General features: G+C 39.0%; 1 protein-coding gene across 16 annotated transcripts in view; it reads right to left on the bottom strand.

Moving 5' to 3' along the window:
• The window catches only part of DLGAP2 (DLG associated protein 2), a 466,127-nt gene that overhangs the window by 68,450 nt on the left and 375,402 nt on the right, over positions 1 to 22,275 (bottom strand). For all 16 annotated transcript variants that reach the window (XM_048296314.1, XM_048296315.1, XM_048296325.1 and 13 more), the window contains 2 exons: positions 20,755 to 21,824; positions 3,505 to 3,716 (listed from right to left, as the gene is read on the bottom strand). In XM_048296314.1, the coding sequence (XP_048152271.1) occupies positions 3,505 to 3,716; positions 20,755 to 21,824 (1,282 nt within the window). The remainder of the gene's footprint in view (positions 1 to 3,504; positions 3,717 to 20,754; positions 21,825 to 22,275) is intronic.

Genomic DNA, 22,275 nt, shown 5'->3' with positions numbered 1-22,275 from the left:
TAGTGCAAAATAAAGAAAAAAATTTTAAAAAGTGACATTTTTTTCTTCCGGGGTTACTGAGAGTCAACATAATTTTCACATTAAATAGGACTTCTGGCACCATTCCAAGAAAACAAAAAGTTGAAAGGAAGCAGATTCAGGTATGTGTCCTGTCTGAACAACAGCAAGTCTGATTGCATTATATTTTGCTCAAATGCAATTTCCTAATAATACTAATAAATTACACTGGCCTTCAACTTGATGTTGTAGGACTAAGTAGTGCAACCTACTATGTAGTTTTTTGAAACAGCATTCATAAAGAAAGAATTGAAATTCATTTTTCTTCAGTGAGTAATCTCAATATTTAGGTGCATTTCATTTTTGAAAAGTCCGAAAAAATTGAGCTATACAGCTATACACACAAATAAGCCAGGTCCATTACCTGACCCTTTGGCCAAGATTTCTTATCCTACAGTGAGAGTGGCTACATCTAACAGAGCTGGTGTCTGAACCATGTCTTGGCACTATCCAGAGGTGACAGGTGGCCTAGGCTACAGGTGTGCTGGGGATGCTGCTGGCTGTGCTATCTCTGTGACAGAGGTGGTGATCAGACGGCTGTGGTTTGGTGTACGACCTGCTTCTGACAGCTGCATAAACCAGCAGTGGCAGACTATGCACTTCCTTTTATTTTTTTTTCCAGCTCGGAGTAAAATATACTCCTTTCCAAAAGCAACTTAAAAGAGATTATTTCAGAATTTTGATGCTTCTATTATATCATTTACATTTACCTATTTGTATTTATTTATTCAGCTGCAAATATGCATTTTTATTGTTTAGAAACTTTTAATGTTCAGTTTGCTGAATCTTTGATCAACACAAACCAGTAAAATAGGGATTACTTTTGTCAAAGCATAAATGGAGTTTAAATGGGAAAAAAAATCCTTGCAAAGACGCCTAATAGTACTCAGAGGAGAAACATGCACACATGTCAAACATCTGTTGAAGGTTAAGTGAAGGCTGTTCTAATTTTCATTTTAACATATTCAGGATAGTGATAGAAAACTAGGCTTTTTCTTATGAAATCCATCTACCTTTGTTTTACAGCCAATAAATGTTTTTATACTGCCAAAACTATCAATATTCAGCTTTTATTACAAGTCTACTGGTGCTCTGCAGACCTCAGTTCTGAACTATGCTGTCACCCAAGCAGAGGACTAAGAGAATTAAACCCCCATTTTATTTCTGTGCACTAGCTCCCTCCATCTGGGTAAACAAGCTAAAAAGCCAGCTAATGCAGCTGACATCTTGAATTATGTAATTTCTCATGACATGTGCCAGAAATGCTATTCAGCCCTGCTATACATGCAGGAATGCTGTTCAAAGCCCTGGCTTCTGGCTCAGCAGCATGATCAGTGGTACAAATGGTGCTCGGCATGCAGTAAGGATTACTGAGCCATGCTGGAGGAGGCAGGAAGACTCCATAACCATTATCCATTGCTATATCCTTCAAAGAAAGCCTCCAGACAGAAAAGGCAACCACAGTGACCAGGAGACAGATATATTGGGAGGAGGTGGTTTGTGGTGAAAATCCAAGTTTAGGATCAGCACCTTGTATTTCTGTGCAACAAGAAATTTTCTGTGTGCTTTAGGATTGCTGTAATCTGTAGATTTTTGCAAGAAAGACTTACAAGAACCAGAATAGTTGTCACGTTTCTGCTTGAAGTTCCCTGGGAAAACCTATGTATGTTAGGCTGGCAGATTCAAAGTGTTGCCCTTCAGTTTAAGGAAAAGCTGAGGACTTAAAAGATATCTGTCATCAGCAGCCTGGCTGCTTAGTTATTCCTAGTCCAGTGTTAGTGACAAATTCTCAACAGACCCCCTAATAATATCTTACAGTCTTACAAAAAGCTTCCTCCTTTTCTGACTGGTTAGTGGTAACTATGCCATGAAATCCTCTGGGGCCATGAACAAGCACAGCTGTCAACCCCAGTACCTGCATCAGCCGTGCACCCGTGCTTTAATCAATTACATTTTGAGTGGTGTATTTGCAATACATGGAGAAATTAAAGAAGATACAACATTTGGTATTGACCTACTAATAAGCACCTTCCTTCAGGATTTAACAAATCAGGAGTACTTTCTGTCTTGAAATATATTCCTTATTTGAATATGTATGTTTAGTTGCTGTCTGAATCTGTTTATAAGTTGTAGTGGTCTAGGGCAGGCACCAAGACCTGCCACCCACTGGAAAATTTGTGCTGCTACTCAGATTCCCTTTTGGGAGGCCCAGTCTTAGCTGGAAACAAAGAACAACATAGAATATATTTTATTTGGTGTAAGTGGTTGGAAAGTTAGAACAGTGTCTAAGAAAAGATTTTAGTTTGTGGTACGAATAAGATTAGACATACCCTCCAAAACTGGGATTACTGCAACCAAACTGTCTCTGAGAATGATCCCTGGCATACAACAGTGCCCCGAACACAGCCAGACAGTGGCTGGGACAGTACAATATGAAACAGTAAAGCTGGAAACTCTTCTCTTTGATAATAGCCAAAGTTGATGGTTTTCTTGCAGATTGCAAGGTAAATAATTCAATTTAATTAAGCCAAAAGGATTTTTGCCTAAGGTTTTTGTTTTATTTTCTGAAAAGGCGAGTTACTATGGTAAACCATATGGTATTACCTACAGAACAATAAACAACACTTGGTCAAAGGTTTCACTCTCAATTTCTTTAGTTTATGTCCCAGGTGAAAAGATGAATTTGCTAAGCCATGAGAAACACCCAGTCACATTAACAGAACCTGCAGATTTTAAATCAGGCTATCACTTTGAAACTCTCCTCACAGGTATATTTACAGTTATAAAACGATATATTGAAAACATAAAAAGGAAGGTAAATAAAGATCTATTGGAAAAGATATATAGCTACATATTTCCCTATAGTTTTAAGATTTGCTTTAGTTATTTAATAGGCCATATTGTAGGTAGTTTGAATGAAAAATAACCCAGTCAAACAAAATCTTCCAAAACGTGTTTAAATGTGTATGATAGAGTATAGCAGATAAGATACAGAAAGCATTATACTGATAAAAAAGGTGTAAAATGCCCAATATATGGTACGATGATATATTTACTATTATATCTAGTGTAGAATAGATTATATTTTCTATTTCAGAGAAAGCAATGAAATAACAAAAAAAGATAATATAAACCAGTCCTTCTAGAGAAAAAAAACAGAACTTTGAACTCTTGAAAAAAAAAAAACCCATATATTTCCTTTAGTAAACATAACAAACTCATTCAGAAGTAGAAGGTTTATTGCAGGGATGGAAGATGATGTCAGGTTTTCATCCACTAATCACAAGAAACTGTACCTAATTTAAAATGAAGCCACAAAATTGCCTTTTAAACACAGATAATTTTTTTTCCTATGGATGCTGACCGTTGTCCATAAGACACAAAGAAAAGTTATCCAAGTCACAACAACTTCCAGAAAGGTGTATAACATAGTGCAGTGAAGCTTACTTTTGATGATCTCCGAGTGGTCTTTGCCCAATGGATTTTAATAATGACTCTGGTCGAACTGTTAATTTTGGCGATGTCTTGGGGCTAGTATCAGAATCTCCACTTTCTTCATCTCCCATGGCCTTAATATAGCTCCCACTTCTCATTCTTCTGCACGGGATCTCTTCATCTTTCCCACCAGCTGGGTATCCTCCCCACTCATCCTGAGGTACCTAACAGAGACCATAAAACACACACACAGAATGTGCTTTATTCTTTTCATATATTTAAATACTTCCTTACCTTTTTCCTTTTACGAAGACAAAAAATGAATTAATTTTTCTTCAGAAACAGATAGTTTATGAAAAGATTTCTAAGAACCCTAAATGATTTGGCCATTTAACTTCAACTACAGAGCTGGAAATTTTCAGTTTATAAATGTTAGAACCCAAGGAACGATGAAGTCATGGATTGTGAGCTGAGCTGCAATATCTATTTGTAGACATGCTCTAAATTGCAGGAAGTGTCTTAAAGTTTGCACATAGATTTTACTGGTAACAGTAGGTTAATCAGGTATCTCAGACCTAAAACTCAATGAAAGCTGAGGACTTCAGGGTTTATTACCAGTGATGTATGAATGACATATTTAAGATAAACAAAGCCATGATCTTCGCATAAATGGATAGGATTATGATTTAGGGCAAATTTCTGTGGGGAAAAAAGAAAAAGTGGTAATTTGTCTTTTTTCTATTTAGAAACTGCAAAATAGTTGATAGAGACTGTAATATATCAGGAATGCAACCACTTAAATAATATGTGTGGTTGCAGGGTTGCAGTTGCTTTTATGAAGTTGAGGTGGTTTTCCAAATAGTAAGATCATTAGTCAGATAATCAACAGCTGGTGGATGGACATCTCTCACCATTACAAACTGCCAAAGAATTGAGCAGGAGTGGATTCTTCAATCCAAAGTGAAATCAGCCTTGTTTTAAGGCCTATGATTAAAATCAGCAAGCTTGTCTCTGCCAGTATTGCTTTTTCTTTTTTTTTTTTCTTTTATTTAATCTTACAAGGTGCTGAGTCCTCTGGCTCTAATCCAGAATCACACTTATGTATTTACTTAGTTTAAAGGATATAGGCAACTCTCTGAAATGCATTATAAGGACTCATGGTTAAAAAGAAGGATGCGACAGAGTTCATCAGTGGACCAAGGCTGATGCCCTGGGCAGCATCAAACCCTTTATCAACATAATGATTCCATCTATATTAAGCAGTTTAATGCCTTTATTTACTAATATACTATAAGTCTGAAATTGCAGTTAAACATGTATTGTAGTTTCTGCAAAGCAGGATGTCTAATAAAGATTTTCAAGTCGAACTTATTTGAGACCTTCTATAGACAGAGTTAGTTCACTGTGGAGCTGAAGCAAATGCTCCCACTGGTTTCAGCAGCCTTGGAGATTGGGTTTAAATAACTAACATGATCTGCTTGCCATCTTTATGGCCCTTTCAAGACAGATGAATTAGCCACCATTAGGTGAACAGACCTGGTGCTTTGAGTCCTAAAAGAGGATTAAGGGAGAAATGAAGTTTTAAAAGGGGGTGAACAAGTGAAAATAGAGATATTAAACTAAAAAACCCAAGCTTAAGACAGAAAAAAAAAAGACTGAAAAATGAAGTCAGATAAGAAGAGATGAAATAGATTGCACATATCAGAAAAATGTTAGAAATAACTATCAGAGAATAAAAAAGAGTAATATTCTTATACAAAGTAATAGGACAGAGCATGAATCTGAGTGAAATATGGGTACGATCATACAAAGAAACAAACTTTTCACATTATTCACCTTTGGATAGTGATTGGAAAGGAAGCATTGAAAATCTTCCCAAATTTGAAGCCTGTAAATGTGATGCTCGTTTCTTTTCTAAGACATAGTATGTATAAGATTAATGTTGCAGGAATGTTTTTTATGATTCTATGTGACCTAAAAGGTATTTATATGCAGTCATAGTAGTCATAGCCAGTCTCCTAAAATACTAAAAATGAATATATTTAATTAAGCATTTTTTAATCTACAGCTGACAACAGTAACAGCTGCAAAAATCTGAATTAGAGAGTCATTTTATTAGTTGATATCATACAAACATACTCTTACTTTTAAATATCCTTTATGAAATGTATGTCTGCATGGCTAAAACCAAAATCCAAATGCTGAAAAAGAAGTTACTGGCATCTACATAGGCCCACTAAAAGAGATACCATTCAATTCTCAGTACTAAAGCAGAATTATCATGTCTTAATATTATTTTCTTAAAATAAACCTCATAACTTTTTCATAGAATAATTATTTTGGCTTGAAACATCTTTCCTTCATTTTAGTTCAAAGATAATTCAATAGAAAGTTTAAAAAGACATTGATCACTAACCTTTTACTTGCTCAAATGCAGAAAATTATTACTTTCTCAACTTTATTTTGTCTGAAATTCCATGTTCAAATAGCTAGATGAGGACTGGATTTAAATGGGTATGCACAGGCTTATTTGTTGATTGAAGTTGCAATCTTATTTTAAAAGACAGGAATGACTGATTTTGTACATTAAAATATCTAAAAAATTAAGCTTCTTCACTGTGATAAGGACAAATCTCACAGTTATGTGCTTTACTTTTTCTGTTGATTGCATTTCTTTTGCTTTCTGTATTCATAAGCTATATGAATTCACATAACAGCTAAAGACCAAAGCTAAAAACCAAAGAAGCGCTGCTCCATTTGTGCTTGTGATGTGCTCATGGTACACACCAAGGCAACAAGAATCCCTTTCTAATCAGACCAACTCACTGGCTATCACAGAAGCATTTATGGTTGTTACAACATTATTCACAATTAAAATATCAGGGTTTGGTTGGGTTATTTTTTCCCTTAAGCCATTCAAAGGAGCACAATGCAATGAACACAGTGAAAATTCTTCTGGAACCTGGTGAAGAAGTTTGACCACGTGTTCTCTCAGAAGGTTTCATCCAGAACTTTGGAGAACTGCTGGAGTCTTTTTGCCACCTTCAAAATTAAAAAAAAAAGTGCCCTTGACATTGTTTGTCCTCATGGACTGAGAATAGAAGCAAAATTTGAGTCCCAGTTCAGCTTGGTTCTTCATTTACTTGAGCTGATAGGTTAAATACTTGGAAAAATCGTTCCAAATCCAGGCCATCTCAGACCCCAACACAGCTTTAAAGAAAAGCAAAAGCATTATACGAGTGCAGGAAGGATTTTTATTTTTAGATATTAACAAAAATATTTAACATCATATATGAGGGTCATTAAATATACATCTTCCAAAATATGGAAAGCATTTTACAACTTGCAGAAATTCTATCTTACAATAGCTTCCAGCTCCTGAAATTCCCATCTGCAGGTCTTGCAGCTGCTAATTTGGAATAATTACCCTAATTATCTACTTGCATATAGTGATGAGTGCTGATATTTATAATGTCTAAAAAGGCCTTCCTTCTGTTCTAGATGTTAACATGAATCCCTAGTAGTTTCTATCCACAGAGGAGTTAGACTGCATATTACTGTATGAATTTCCTTCTGCAAGAACAACTGGCTGACAAGGTCTGGCTGCTGATATGGTTACAGCTATTACAGAAGAGGATGAGTGTCCTTCATAAGCATCATTCAGTGTTTCTGTAAGGAGCACCAGGATCAGAAAATTTGACATCTCTCAATTGTCCAGCCACAGATTCATTTTGATATCTTACATTAATCACCTACGGTCAATTATAATAAAACACTTGGTACCTAACACTTACTACATGTTACGAAGCTGAAGTGATAGTGAACCCCAGAACCTTAGGAGCAATGCTAAATTCCCCATAAAGGCATTTCAGAGAGTTAGTTCCTTCAAAGTAGTATCCAAAAAGTCCATCTAGTTAGCAATCAAAATGTAAAGTGTGAAAAAAAATCTCAAATAGTTCTCCTTTCTTGGACTTACTGTATCTGATTACATGCAGCAGAAAGGCTTTCTGTTATTTTCCAGTCAGATCCTAAAATCATCTTCTGAAGAAAAATGTTCTTATTTCCTTTCCTTTTCTTTTTTTTTTTCTTTTTTTTTTTTTTTTCAAAAGAACAGTAGCCTTATTCTTTCCTTCTGTTATGAAATAGCTGTGGAAGTTGAAGACTTTCTTGCTCATCTTCTAATCCATAATGTTTGGAGAGCTCAGGAAGAAGATGACCTAGGGCTCATAAATAAGCTGTTATGTTCTCCTCCTCTTTTTGTCACTCACAGCCTTTTCATGAAGCACTCACAGATTGCTGGGGGAGGGCTGGTTAGGAGAGAGGGACTCCATGTACATAAAAAGGTGTGATGCAGCTTTGTGATCAGGCATTTACCTGAAAGGAGGGAGCTTAGTTATAGCCCCTAGGCCAAGCACTCACATGAATTTTATGTAAAAGAGCGTTTGGATAAAACTTGTGGAGCCTCTAAGCAAAGAAAGAAGTACCTTTGATCCAAACTGATGTACACCCTGCTGCTCAGAATGCAATTCAGGGAACTTAGAAGATGAAGTTTGACCTTCTGTAGGCTAAGGGAGAAACTGAACTGTCATCTTCACAGTGGGTATTCTAGAAACTTTGTTACTATAAAAACAAATTTCCTTGCTTTAGATTAAATGTCACTATTCTTGGTCTTTGTTAGAAGTTCATATCTTAAAATACCCCTTGCTACTAATTTTTTGGCTAAATACCTAGAGTGTCACATGACCAGTAAATGGTCACGAAGGTGATTATTTCTGAATTTTAATCGAAATCTTATTTCTATCTCCCTCTTATAGAAACAGTACATATTTGTGTGACTATAGTTCTTAATTTTCTTCTTTTAATATATCATACATTTTACACTGTGTTTTAATTTTATTAAAATGGGCCAGACCGCCCAGGTAAGTGGTTGAATCACCATCCCTGGAGGTATTTAAAAGATGTGGCGCTTAGAGACATGGTTTAGTGGTAGACTTGGCAGTGCTGGGTTAACAGTTGTACTCAATGACCTTAAAGGTAATTTCCAATCCAAATGATTCTGTTTCTATTTTTCCTGTTGGTGTACTGACTGTGCTCAGACCAGACCTGACAGAAGAAGGATTTTGGATCCCTAACTGGACTGCAGCAGCAAGTCTGCCCCCTGATTCTCAAAAAAGAAAATTTAATTCATAGATTCTGTGTGTAAACAACAGCATGTTGTCAGGGAAAACAGAGATAGATTTAACAAAACTACAGAACAAACTAGAAATCATGGAATTCCTGTGGTTGGAAGGGACTCTGGAGGTCTCTAGTCCAGCCTTCTGCTCATAGTATGGTCAGGTACAGCAGATTGCCCAGGACTGCTACAAAGATGGTGAAGGGCCTTGAGGGGAAGCTGTGTGAGGAGTGGCTGAGGTCACTTGGGCTGTTCAGCCTGGAGGAGACTGAGGGGAGACCCCATTGCAGTTACAACTTCCTTGTGAGGGAGAAGGAGGGGCAGACACTGATCTCTTCTCTGCAGTGACCAGTGACAGGACCTGAGGGAATGGCCTGAAGTTGTGCCAGGGGAGGTTTAGGTCGGATATCAGGAAAAGGTTTTTCACCCAGAGGGTGGTTGGGCACTGGAATGGGCTCCCCAGGGAAGTGGTCACAGCACCAAGTCTGACAGAGCTCAAGAAGAGTTTGGACAATGCTCTCAGGCACATGGTGTGACTCTTGGGGATGGTCCTGTGCAGGGCCAGGAGTTGGACTTGGTGATCCCTGTGGGTCCTTTCCAGCTCAGGATATTCAGTGATAATTTGACTGTGTCCAACTGGCTTCCAAAGATGAAGATGCCACGACCTCTCTAGGCAACCTGTTCCAATGTTTGACTACACTCAGGGGGAAAAAGATTTTCCTTATATCTGATGAGAATTAGGTAACCTAGGCTCCCTAAAGCTAATTCTAGGAGTGTGAATATCTAATCTTGTATCTAAGCAATTGTCATGGGTTAGCAAAGCATAGTCCTGGAAGTGATGTTCTTTCAAAGGGGTGCTTACAGCTTCCTCTGTGACCTGACAGAACCTATCAGCTGGCCAGTTTGAAAACGGACAATTCTTTGAGCCACTTAAAATTGTGACCTCCTCTGTGATCCACACTTAAGAATAGACAACCCCCCCCTCCACAGCTCTCTCTCGTTTCCAGTGCTGGCACAGGTGGCTGCAGGCCCCGTGTGAGGGCCAGCGGGCCTGGCCCAGGTCCTGCTCGGGCCGGGCCAGGCCAGGCCAGGCCACGGCCATCCTGGAGCCGACGGGCCCTGTTCCACCCGCAGAACCACCCCACCGCTCTGCTGTGGGCAGCCGGAGCGGCTCGGCTCCCCCTCTCCACTGCGGCCAAGATTCAGCTGAAGCTGCCCTGCTGTCTGGCAAAAGATCATGTGACCAACAGCGATAAGCCACATTCCAGCTGCGAGGCCTGGGTGAGATTAACCCTTTTAGTGCTGTGAAGAGCTGAAAACCTGAGGGAAGAGAAAGAGGAGATGCTTAAAGCTGAAATTCTGTTGTAAAGCTATGATACCTCAGAGTACCCATTGTAATTTCATGAAGGCATGGGGGGTGGAGTGTTCAACTTGTACTTGTGAGCAAAAGCACCTGTGCTGAGATAGGCAGATGCTGACGCAGCTGTAATTTCATGAGAAATTTGAACAGGGAGAGATGGAAGCAATGAGGACTTTTGCTCCAAATGGGAAAGGAGAAAACCTCAGTTCCTAGAGATGCTCCCAGAGATAGTCCTAAAGATGAAGATGAGGAAGACCCTTTGCTCCCAGGGAAGGAGAAGGGCCTCTGTTCTTAGTGATGAAATGCTCCCAGAGATGGGTGAAGAGAACTTTTGTTTCTGAACGGCTCAACCTTAAAATTGTACCCCAAAAAACTTCAAGAGTGGACCCTTGAAAGCAGTTGTGGGAAAAGCTGCAAGTTCGGGAAGGGACTCACATGCGAGCAGAGAACCAACCCGGGTGGCTGTCTCGTTGTGATAATGCTTTCATAGCATGGACAAGAGAGACTCCTCTTCCTAAATAGACTGAACAAGGTTATTATGGAAGTGGTAAACAGGCTGAACATCTCAAGGGTTGTCTTTTTACATTGTCAATGGGAGAAGGGAGAAAGGTGGGGGGAGGAGAAGTGTTCTGAAGGTGTGGTATAATTTTTTTTCTTCTTTTAGGTCTGTTAATAAACTTATTTATATTCTTTCAAGTTTGGTGCCTGCTTTGCATTTCTCCTAATTCTTATCTCACAGAAGGTAAACAGTAATGAGTATTTTGGACCAAACCACTACAGCAATACTGACAACAAAACTGGAATAAACAATGAAATATTCATTTTTCTGGACTTTGACCACTGTTAATTTGATTTTTTTAATTTCAGTTTAAGATTTAGCTAAAACAGTCAAAATGGCAACAGCCATCAACATTTCAAAAGAGATCTGTTCTTGTTGTTCCACCCACTTCTATGGCATTGGCTCACAGGTCCCAGAATTTTAGAGATGTTCCATGACTAAACTGCTGATCTGCTTAAAACCTGCATATCAGTTTACTATCTAAAATGAAACTCTTCTAAATAAATGGCTTCAGTTGAGGGAGATGGCTATCACGTCTTCATATTTCTTATTCTCAAAGGTTAAAGGGAGGATTACCTACCTCATAGGAGTTCTGTGAAATCTAATTAGCATGCAGATATAAAATGCACTGAAATATTAATTTTGACCTAAATCTTATTTTAGTAATAAAAATTTCACATTTTACTAGAAGCAGAAGCTATCTGCGCATGGAACTAGACTATAGATGATGTGAAGAAGGATAAGATACGAAACAGTGTGTTGGAGACACATAATTTTTGTAAGTTTATGCTTTCTCAGCCTGCTCAAGAAGATGCCACAATCTGAAATGCAGGTAAGAGGTTTTCTCTTAAATCATGTTTTCTTCAAGGAGCCTCAGAAAAACAGCCTTTGTGCACAGCTGCAAGTAGATGAAAGTAAATGACAATCTTGGAACGCAGGCAGGGAGATGTTTTTTTGCAATGGTAGAAAGTTTCCTTGAAACTACAGTGGGAGATGGGAGCTGGACCTCCTGTGTTTTCAAAAATTTCACTGAAGAAGGAACACCAAGCAATTACAATATTATATTTCTGAAGTTAATGGCACTAAGACATTCCCCTGCTTACTGGCTGTGGACTCAACCCTGTTGCTCAGGATTTTTGCGGGAGGGAAGAGTGCAGTATATGAAAATAGAAGTTTGTTTCCTCTGTAGCTAATCTTGTGTCTACAACTCACCACAATTCTTGGTGCACATTTTTGACTAGTTTCTTCTGCATGGCTTTTTACTTTTTTTTTTTTTAATGTGCTGATTCATTGTGTAAAGAACATGAATTATGCAATGAAGTCATTGAAAAATCTCTACAAAACATGCCAGGGACTCCTCCTCACCACTAACAATGTCATTCTTCATAATTAGCTTTAATTTTCACATGCCACCCTCTACTCCTTGAACTCCTTGGCAGCTCAGAAGCACAGAGAGTTCTTACAGCATTCCTGAAGGTGTGTTGTCATTGTCCATCAAGGCAGGAGCTAATTTGAGAAAACAAGAGTCATCTTTACCTTGCCAGCCATTCTCTCCAGGCTTTGCTATGAACAGCCATAGTATTACAGAAAGAGGAAGGAAATCACAGAGATCCCAAACAATATATACTTTACATTAGGTTGAAAACAACTTCAGCAATTTGGGATTTGGTAATTATCTGGACACCCATGCAGATGATAGAATACAAGCCTACTATTCCAGCTGGGAGATGTTCAAATAGGCAGATCATTGCCAGCATTATTTATTGTCTGATTCTATTCTCTCACGTGGAGTTCCAAGCAAACTGCACTAAGCAGCCCTTGAAGGAAAGAAGACTTCTGTCCAATGTACTAAAATTGCTTAGTCAACTCCTGTTTTCTAAAGAACTGTGCTCTTTTCATTTAAATAATGTTTTATAACTCATATCTCACAAATGATGAATTTAAAAGAAAAAAAGAGAAAGAACCAACACTATGTTTCCTAACTGGTTCTCCAGCAACAATGTGAATTATAATTCAAGTATGGCTAAATACTGTAATTGGTGTTGTGAGGACTTTGTGGCTTTGTTTATGCTGTTTGGATGAAAGTGGGCCAAATTCCCGCCCCATTACCATCTGTGCTCATACTGATGGCACAGATCCTTGCAGTTCAGCCACCTGCAAATTCTCTGCTGTGTTGTTGGATCTCTCTGGGACCCTCAGGACTCTGTGCTGTTTGTACATGGTGGAGCAAGGTGCAGTCAGACAGCAGTCATGGGCTTGTCCACACTGTAGGTGATTTTAGCCTGCTAAGCCTGGCTTACTGAGATCTTGTGTCAGAGCTTTTATAGTTTCTCAACCTAAGACACAAAATCAGCAGGAAAAAAGACCACAAACCCAAGAAACCTGTGTTTCATTTGGCTGCATATTTCCTTTGGTATATGGTCAAGGACACTGCTTTGTGGTCAGCTCAAGCCACTTTGAAATTATATTACCATTAATTTCAGTGGGGCAGGTTTTCCTTAAGCAATACTCAGCTTTTCAAGCAACGCTAGTAATGGTCAAGTGACCTAGAGTGCTACCTGAAAAATTACCCTAACGGCAGTAAGGATAAGTAAAGATAAGTGTTCAGCTGAGCTGGTGAGTTGCTCCAACTCACTGTGCTACTGCACAGCCATAAGAACTCGGGAGAGAGAAGGATGCAAATGCTGTGGTGACTACCTTAGGGCTGGGCAAACACAGGTCAGTAAAGAGCCACTGCCTTGCCTGGAGATTGCTGCCCTGCAGCACTTCACTCTCATGCTGTGGAGCAACCTTTACCTCTGAAACAGTGTGGCTACCAGGAACGCTCCCTGGCCTGTGCTAAGTACAGAACCAACAGTGTGCCAGAAGGAGTTTAGGAAAATATTGGCTAGCTTGGATGAAAACAATGCCTGAGACCGGCTGAACCACATAACAGTACTGAGGATCATGATGCAGTGCCAGGGAAACCATCCTGACACTATGCAGTTTGATAGAATAGATGATAAGGTAGCAATTATTTTACTAGTGGAAGTTTACAGAAACATCAAAGATCAAAACTTGGAACTCTGCATGCATGCCACAACAAGCAGCTTTTCTGCCAAGAAAGAAAGTTTGCACCCAGAGTTTGTTTTCTTATGTCTTTGCCTTTTTGGGCCAGCTCATAGATGCATTTTCCTTTAAACCTTTCTCCATAAATTGAATTAAATGCAAATTCTGCTGAAACCAAGCATCAAAAGGCTAAAGACCTAAACAGGACTGCAGCCTGTCTCTTACTACAAGTGAAGGGGAGCCAGGAGTACACCTGCCAGCTGGGCTGCCTGATGGATGGGCAGCTGACAAGGCCCAGGGGACCACAGCATCAGCAACTGAAGCTGACCACAGGTTTTTCTGAGTCAGAAAACACTCCACAGACCATTCAAGGTTACAGAACTATAAAGTAAGAGAAAAAAATGTCCATAAATGGAAGAAAAGGAGAGGTCCTCCCAACATACTTACAATGCACAGCACCTCTGAAACCACAGAGACTAAGGAACAAGGACTCCAGTGTTGCAGAGCTATTATAAGGCTAGAGAGGGATGAACCTAAAAGGTAGCATATGCAGGGCTGACCCAGAAAGTGGCCTGTAGAAAACAGCATCTTATTCAATTGAAGCAGGAAATTATATCATGTTTTTTGCTTTTTTCCAGTTTGTTGTAGGTCTACTACTGAAAAAACAGTATGTCTTTAAAACACAAATGATTTTAAAGGCTATTTAATAGATATATTTGCCTCTCATCAATTTTTTCTGATTTTAACTAATGATTGATACAATGTTTTGAGCAGTTAAGTCCAGATGACTGCAATTAATTAGCTTCCAGGGCAAAATGAGTATTATTTTTCCTGTCTATCTACTATGTAATGCTTAACTATCTGCATACTTTTCAAAAAGTGTTTCCCTACCGAAGTACCAGGAAACTTGTCCATATGGACAATGAGCTATTTAAACACATTTGCAATGCCACTTTAAAAAACAACCTTTAAGCACAGAATTGTAAGATGGCCAAACCCAGAAAAAACAAAAACAAAACCAAAGCAACATTTGTGAATACTTCACCATTTTTACAGTCACCCCTTTGCAGGAAAAATGGCATGGACTACTCAAGAGAGGAGCTGGGTCTGCCTTAGACAGCACGCCTGTGGCCTAGAAGAGTGTGTAGGCACTACAGCCCCAAGTCCATGTCCCTGGCAGTCTCCTTCAGCAGGTGGCCTGAGAATATATAATAGTAAGCTACTCCTGTATGAAAACTTCTTCAGAACCAGTGACACCTTTGAGTAACAACTGCAAAGGTCAGCCTTCGGCTTCAGTGAAGTGAACATTGAAAAAAAATTTGGAAACACACTTCTAACATTATAAAGGAGGACAATTCCCCCTGATTAAAAGGCAGTGGGATCACAGCCTCCCTTTTCTACTCATAGCTTTGAAATTTCCACTGTAATAGGGACATGTTCTGGCAGCTTTCAGAAAATGCTAGCTCTGAAATCTTTCTACTCTTGTTTGGAAAAAAGTTTCAGCAATTCATTTCATCCAATGTGAGGATTCTAGTATATGGGCATGGAAGCTTTCTTTTTTCTTTTTCTTTTCCTTTAGAAGGGGATTTAAGTATTCTGGGATTTGTGATACACAAAACCATCAGCATTCTGTAAATACAGGGAAGAGTAAGCATTATTACTCCTTTTTATGTAATGCTCCACAAGATGTTGCAGGCTGACTTTAACACTGTGAATGGACCATGGGGCAAAAACTGTCCCATCATTTCCCTGATTGTCTGGGCACTACCTGTCTGTTCTGCACATCTCCACTGCTGACTGGGAGGGCATAGGGGTAGCTGAGACATCCTTGTGGGACTGTAATGAGCTGTAGAAAACCGAATGGTATAGCATTTGTCCATGTTGATTTAGGATGCAGACTGCCCTGCTACCCTACTGTCTATACCAGCTTTTCCTGCTGTGGAAACAACCCAGTTAATTCTTGAGTGGTGGCTGATCATAAATCATTGTGAAGGGAGTGTGGATGATAGTAATTTGTATGTGAGTATCAAAAGTCTGCTAGCTATGGCTAGCTCTGGCTAACTCCACAGTGTGTACTCACTGGGAGAGGACTGGATGTAGTTTCTGTAGTTCATGCAAGGGTTTTATGTCAAGCAAACAGACACAATCTAGTTTCACAAAGATGAAGTGCTGAGAAAAGTGTATTGAGTTCAAATCCACCCATCCTTGCAAACCAGAGGGAGAGTGCAAAGCAGTTGTGTGCCTCACATGGGCAGTGGTTTCATTTGTGGGAATTTGTCCTATCCCCGGTAGAGTTCCTGGGAAAATGCAGCTGAGGGCTTAAGGCCTATTTATCCATGAGCTTGTCCTCAAAGATTTTCTCCACGTAGGCTTTACTTAAACCAGCAAAGAGCCTTGTTGAAACTGCTGCTTTTTTCTTTTTCTCTTTTAAAGAGACGAACTCTGTGCTCTTCTTTCATTCTGCAGAGTACAGAGCTAACAATACTACCCACATGCTTTGCAGTGCCTCTGCTGTAACTGATGACGCTCGTACTTAAATGCACTAGGAAGACAGGAGTGGGTTGAAGCCATTTTTAGAACAACATGCTATTTCCTTTTTTAGTGCTGACTCATTCACTGTACCTTGTGGTATGTTTACCCCAATTGCTTGCTGCTTTGGAGGCTGTTGAATGGATGAGGAAGGAATATTAATCAGTGACACATTGCACTGTGCTCCGGAACTACAGTCATGGTGAATGTGATGCTCTTGCCTATCTTTTGGCTTAATTGTGGAAATTATTTTTCTTTAACTAGCATTAAAAGTTATTCCAGTTCTGGAAACTGTAAGCAACTCTTCTGTGCACATCCTTTCAGCACAGTTATCTAGTTCATATCCTTTTTTTTTTCTGTTAAAAATCTTTGCTCCTTGCTAGTACTCATATCAAAGTGGAATGAATCAAAGTCATTGCACTGTAGACATGTGAAACCTAATTAGCCAAAACAGCTGATGAAGATAGAGGAGATCTCACAGCTCATTTATCTTTTTCTTTACATATTTTATCTTAAAATGAAAATGACTTGGAAAACAGTAGCAGCCACTATGGCTAAAACTATACAAAAGTGTGCATTATTGCATGTGTGATCTACTTCGGCTGTTTTGCCTGCTGAGTGAGGTGGCAAAGTGTTTGTTGCCCAGAAATGTACTGAAATACTCAATTTGTCTTCATTCGAAATAGAAATTAAAGTCCTATACATAATAATGGCAGCCAATCATTCACAATATATAGTGATATAGATATATGATATATAGATAGATAAATGCTGTTAGTATATGGGTATAAATGGTTGCCCTCTGCTCTTGAGATGATAGTTGACCATCTGGTTGACATTACAGCCCTCTCAAATGGGCTTCTCACTCTTCCCCTCTCCCTAGTCTCTGGACATTCCCACCACCTCCAATGTAGAAGGAGTGATGCAAATCTAATCTGGGTTTTAAATGAGAAGAATAATCACTATTTTATACAGCCTTATTTCAACTAATTTAGTTCTCTTAAACCATCCACTTTAGGACTAGATGACCACCCATGCTTGAAAAAGGCATGTTGACTGAATCACCTCTGACTTACACCACGACACTCCCAGTCCAAGGAGAGGCCCCAGCTGCAAGGACTCTGTGAAGGGAATGTAAAACCTTAAAAGAGGAGCCAGAGATTAAGCTTGGAGATTTACCAGGTTAAAGAAATACTTGATTTCAACTCTAGGACATGACTGAAGAATATAATGAGCAGAAACCTTCAAAATCTCATCTCATCTCCTGTTTCCAGGAATTAGTTAATTTGCTAACAGCTTCCTTCCTAGAAAGGAAAATCCTATATTCACGCTTCAGAGTTTCAGTTTGAAGGAAAAGAACCTCATTAATTATGGTGGAAGACAAAGTGGAAGCCTAGAAACATAATACAGAAAACAAAGTCTCAAGCACAGGCCTAAGACACTGCCATGGTCTTTCAGTTTGAGATTCTGCATATCTAAAGTCTCAGTGGAAAACAGAAGCAGAAATATTTCATGCAGATACTGAAAAAAACAGTAAGAAGAAGACCAGTAGATAGAAAAGTGAGTTGGCTACTGAGAATCCTCATATAGCTAGGTAGCAGAACAAAAGCCATATATAAAAATTGATAATATTAATGCATAAACAGAAAATTAATTTTTATTATTCTGAGGTATGCTTATGTATTAGTGTATTCATTGAAGGACTATAATTTCACAGCTTTATTTTAAAAATAATTAAAAATATATAGCTGACATCAGTCAGGACCAATGTATTTAATATCACTTTAAATACAGAGACCCTGTGAAGGGCCTTGGGATTTTAAACTGATCTGTTCACTTGTGCACCTCAGGGAAGTCTGCTGCTGCACATCAGTGTCATAGTCCCTTGAATTCTCATTGCCATCTACTCTTGAGCAAGGCAGTAAACTCTCCTGGGTAGGGATTCCCACATGTTTCTCTACCTTTTTAGTTTCTGAACCTAATGATTATTTTTATCCAATTATTAGTCAGTGATGCTGCTTACACTGCCATAAGAAAAGTTAAATATCCCTCCTCAGTTTTGCAGATAGAGCAGTTGAAGTGTGCAGTGATTAATAAATTAGATTTCCTGGGTCAGAGAGAAAGTTCCTGGCAGAGCTACTAATGGGACATATCTCTGATCTTTATGATTACTTTGTGACAGCCCAACATCCCTCAAAGCAAAAGTTTCAAAACCAGGCATTTAGTTATGACATTGACAGAATGGGGTGCCTTCAATTTGTTTGCTGACCTTGGGCTAGTGAATAAGCCAGCCACTCAGTCTGAAGGATATCTATGCTCTGAATGGCATGTTCTGATATGATGAAACATATGCTTTATTTTAATATTTCATAATGAGAATATTTCTGTTATAGAATTCCTTGTATTATTGCTTTGGACACAAGTATAGATTCCTTGTAACTGAGTACTTGAGTCTTAACAGATTTCCATCATAGGATCTCTGTGAATAGGGAATGGCTACTATGCCATTTTTAAAGGGTCTTAAAAACAAAGATTTTGTGCAGCAAAAATTTGAATTCACATCTCCTAGATTTTAAGCTGGATAAACCTACTAGTGGATGAACCTTCCTAACTGCTGAATGAAAATTCCTTTCTGTAGAAATTTCCTATTCCTTTCCCAATTCACAAAAAAGCATAAAAAAATGACATAAAGGAGTGTGCTTTTCTGACCCCTAGGCTTGTCACTTGGGCTTGATCTAAAGTTTGGTGATAGCCAGGTTAGTTTGTGAACTCAGTCTTTCACATTCACTTGAAGATGCTGATATAAATTGGGAGTAAGGAGAAGGCCAATGAGAAGTAAAAATTGATGGCTTCTGCAAAGACAAATGAGATGTAGTGGTGGGGAAGAAGAAACAATGAAACATGATTGAGAAGGAAAGCACTAAACCCAAAAGAGATGTAGAGGAACCAGAAGTGTGTAACAGGAAGGAAAAAACTAGTCATATCTAAACTTCTCTGTAACGTCACAGCTGTATGCATGGTTTTAGAACATAGACATATGTTCCATAGAGTTCCATAGAGTGGAAGTCTCTGCACATGCGCTTCCAGTTCTGGCTCATTGAGTTAGATCAAAAACTTCCAGGGAAGTGCAGTCTATTTTACATACATGAGATTGTACTTGGATATGATAAAATACCACAGCTGTCAGTCTAGGTTGGAATCAATTTGCATGGTAATGCTATGAGGGCTGCAATTTATTTTCCTTTCTCTGCAATGAGAAACTTTCCCTGTTTCAGTAGAGAAGATTGATCCTGGATGTCTGCATATGCATTTGAAAAGATCTGGCTCTTCAAGTGTGACTCATTGCTATTGGACACCTATAGCTCTGACAGGAGAGAGCTCTGCACAGAAGTGCAGTCACGTTGCTAATCTGTGTTTGCCAGTTTCTGTAGGGCCCAGAGAAACTGAAAATATCCAAATACATAAATCTGGACCAGAGATTTCCCCATGTTAATGTGAGAATCAGTTAAGTTCTGGAGAAAGAGGAGTTCTTTAAAAAGAAATAGAAAAGAACATACTCAGAACAATGTGGGCTTTGAAGGCTATACTTAGTACAAATTGCTAAAGGAATATTGGTATTGTACATTTTTTTCCAGTGACAAAGCTAGCTGATGAAGTTATCCTCCAAGGTACTCCCTCCTTTCTGCTCTGCACCCACTGCAGTTCTCTGTATAACCTGATGTGCTAATGTCACTTGTGATGGGACTGTGCTGTACGTAGGCCAGGCAAATGATGTAAATGTCTAAAAATAGTATTTTGGAAAGTATTTTTTTAAACTCACGTCACTTTACGATCCAGACCATTGTGCAGCATGATAAATAGTTACATTAGCATGACCTTGGGGTGGCAAATGGCATCAAGCAGAAGGTATAAAAATTTAAATGTAGGAGAAAGTGAGAGCTTTGTTGCTGAAAGAGAAAACGTGCAGAACACCATCAAAACCATTCTGAAGGCCAGGCCTGAAATCTCTCTGAGGTACCCATGTGTTTTTAATACCCATGTTGTTATAGTATGGTCTCAAAGGAGGCTCAGTTCAATATGATCCTGGGTGATGCAACCATTAAAAAGCAATATATGGACGATCATCACCACAGCAAAGCAATTTGGTATCCCAGTAAATCCATTCTTCTGTTACTTACAAAAACATGGAGAAAAGGAATAAAAGAATACAAAAATAGGATTCCCCACAGCCTGTTTAAAATCACTCATTCATAAACGTATTTGAAACACTTTTTTTAGCCCCCAGATTGCTGAAAGAACTGCTCTTTTTTAGTGTGATATATGTATTTCATCAAGGTGTTCAGTGTGAATTCCAAAGATGAAAACACATCCACTGACCTGAAACTAATTTATATCACACCTGTTTTATAGTTTTCAATCTGTGGTCTATAAACCAAGACAAAAGCTAGAGATTTCTCAGTTTAATGGAATATCTGCAATGGGAGAGCCATACAGAAATTCTTTGAGAGGTACCTTTGTATATTTTTTACGATGACTATGGCATATACTGTGCTGCTCTTTTCATTAAAAATCTCAAGAAAATCTTCCTCTTACCTGAAGGTAATGGCACGGCCTCAAGGAAGGTTTGATTTCCTGATGAACCAGAGGCTTATCTAAGTTCAGTGATGATTTGCGATAAGCTTCTTTAGCCTGACTTACTGTAAGCGTGGACCAAGAACTCCTTTTCATATATTTACTATCAGGGGTCATTGGTAGCCCTTCACAAGCCGAACACTTCACATCATTGTTACTTTTGGAAGTCTTCAATGAGAGATCCCCAAAATGCCCCTGGAGTGCCTCAGGATAGCAATGGGATATATGATCTGCATGGTGCCTATTTACCACACTAGGGGTTCGGTAAGTGCTATCGCTGTCCAAATTATCGTCAGAGCTCCACCAGCTACTCATTCCAGATTTATGCTTGCCTTCTGGTTTTCGCTCCTTACTTTTACTCCTTTTGCTATGCTTGGAATGGTGCCCATGATGATGATCGTCCCCTCGACTGTCTCCCTTGGTTCCATTAACATTGCCCTTGGATGATCCTTCCAGAGAATGAGATTTAGTAAAAAGTTTCTGGACAGAATGAACGAGATGGCGTATCCTTCCCGGGCTCTCACTGCGTTGTTCCGCAGCTGTTGAGGTCCGCTGGTACTGTAAAGTATGAAACCCATCCCGGTGAAGAGGAAGTTGTTTCTCAAATTGGTCCAAAAGATTTGCAGGAATACGGTTAATCTTAGGGTTACCGTGAGACATGGCGCAGTCGTCTCTTGAGTCGTAATGTGAGCTGTAGTGCATTCTGGGGAAAGTGCTACTTGACATGTGATCGCCCATTACCATGGGCATCATCATGCACTCAGAATGAATGGAGCTGCGTGGGGAGCAACGATGGTGGTCCAGCGGGCAACTCTCCGTGGGGCTGAGAAGATATGACTGCCTTGGCTCCTGCCCATGGTGGATATGGTCGTGGGTATGTTCACAATCTTCAGGGGATGCTAAGCCACAAGTATGAGCTGAACATAACTGTGGTTGATTGCGACTACCAGATAATCCTTTCATATTCCTCGGAGCAGGAGAGTATCTTTCTTCATTGAAGTGCTGAGAAGGCGACCATGAGTACTGCTGGTCTGTCATGAGAACACATAAAACCTGTGTTATGTGTCTGATTAAAAGATTAACTTGAAAATTCCAAGTATATTGAAAAACCAAACATTTTTTCTCTATGAGCTTGGTGGAAAGTCTCACCATTCATGAAATTTCCTCCACCATTTTAAAACTGATTAAAATTGTTCGCTATGAGTAAATAATGGGGTGAATATACCCTCCTTTCTGTTTGCAAAATTGTCTGCTAGCAGTTCTAGATGTTATGAAGCTATTCATTATGTAATTTTACTCAAATTTAATGGATACATTCAAGTTTATTATTTAATATTTATAGCTCATATGTCAAGCTTTGTGGCTAGTCATTTAAGTTACGTGGATCTAGTTTCTGTTTTGGTGGTTTCACAGTTGGATATATTAAATGTATCCTTTCTCCATGGAGCCATTTTTGTACCATAAATTGAACTTCATTTTCCT

This window comes from Corvus hawaiiensis, chromosome 3 (assembly GCF_020740725.1).
Source record: "Corvus hawaiiensis isolate bCorHaw1 chromosome 3, bCorHaw1.pri.cur, whole genome shotgun sequence".
NCBI lineage: Eukaryota > Metazoa > Chordata > Aves > Passeriformes > Corvidae > Corvus > Corvus hawaiiensis.
The sequence above is the reverse complement of the archived record's forward strand: the minus strand, read 5'-3'. Positions and strand labels throughout refer to the sequence as shown.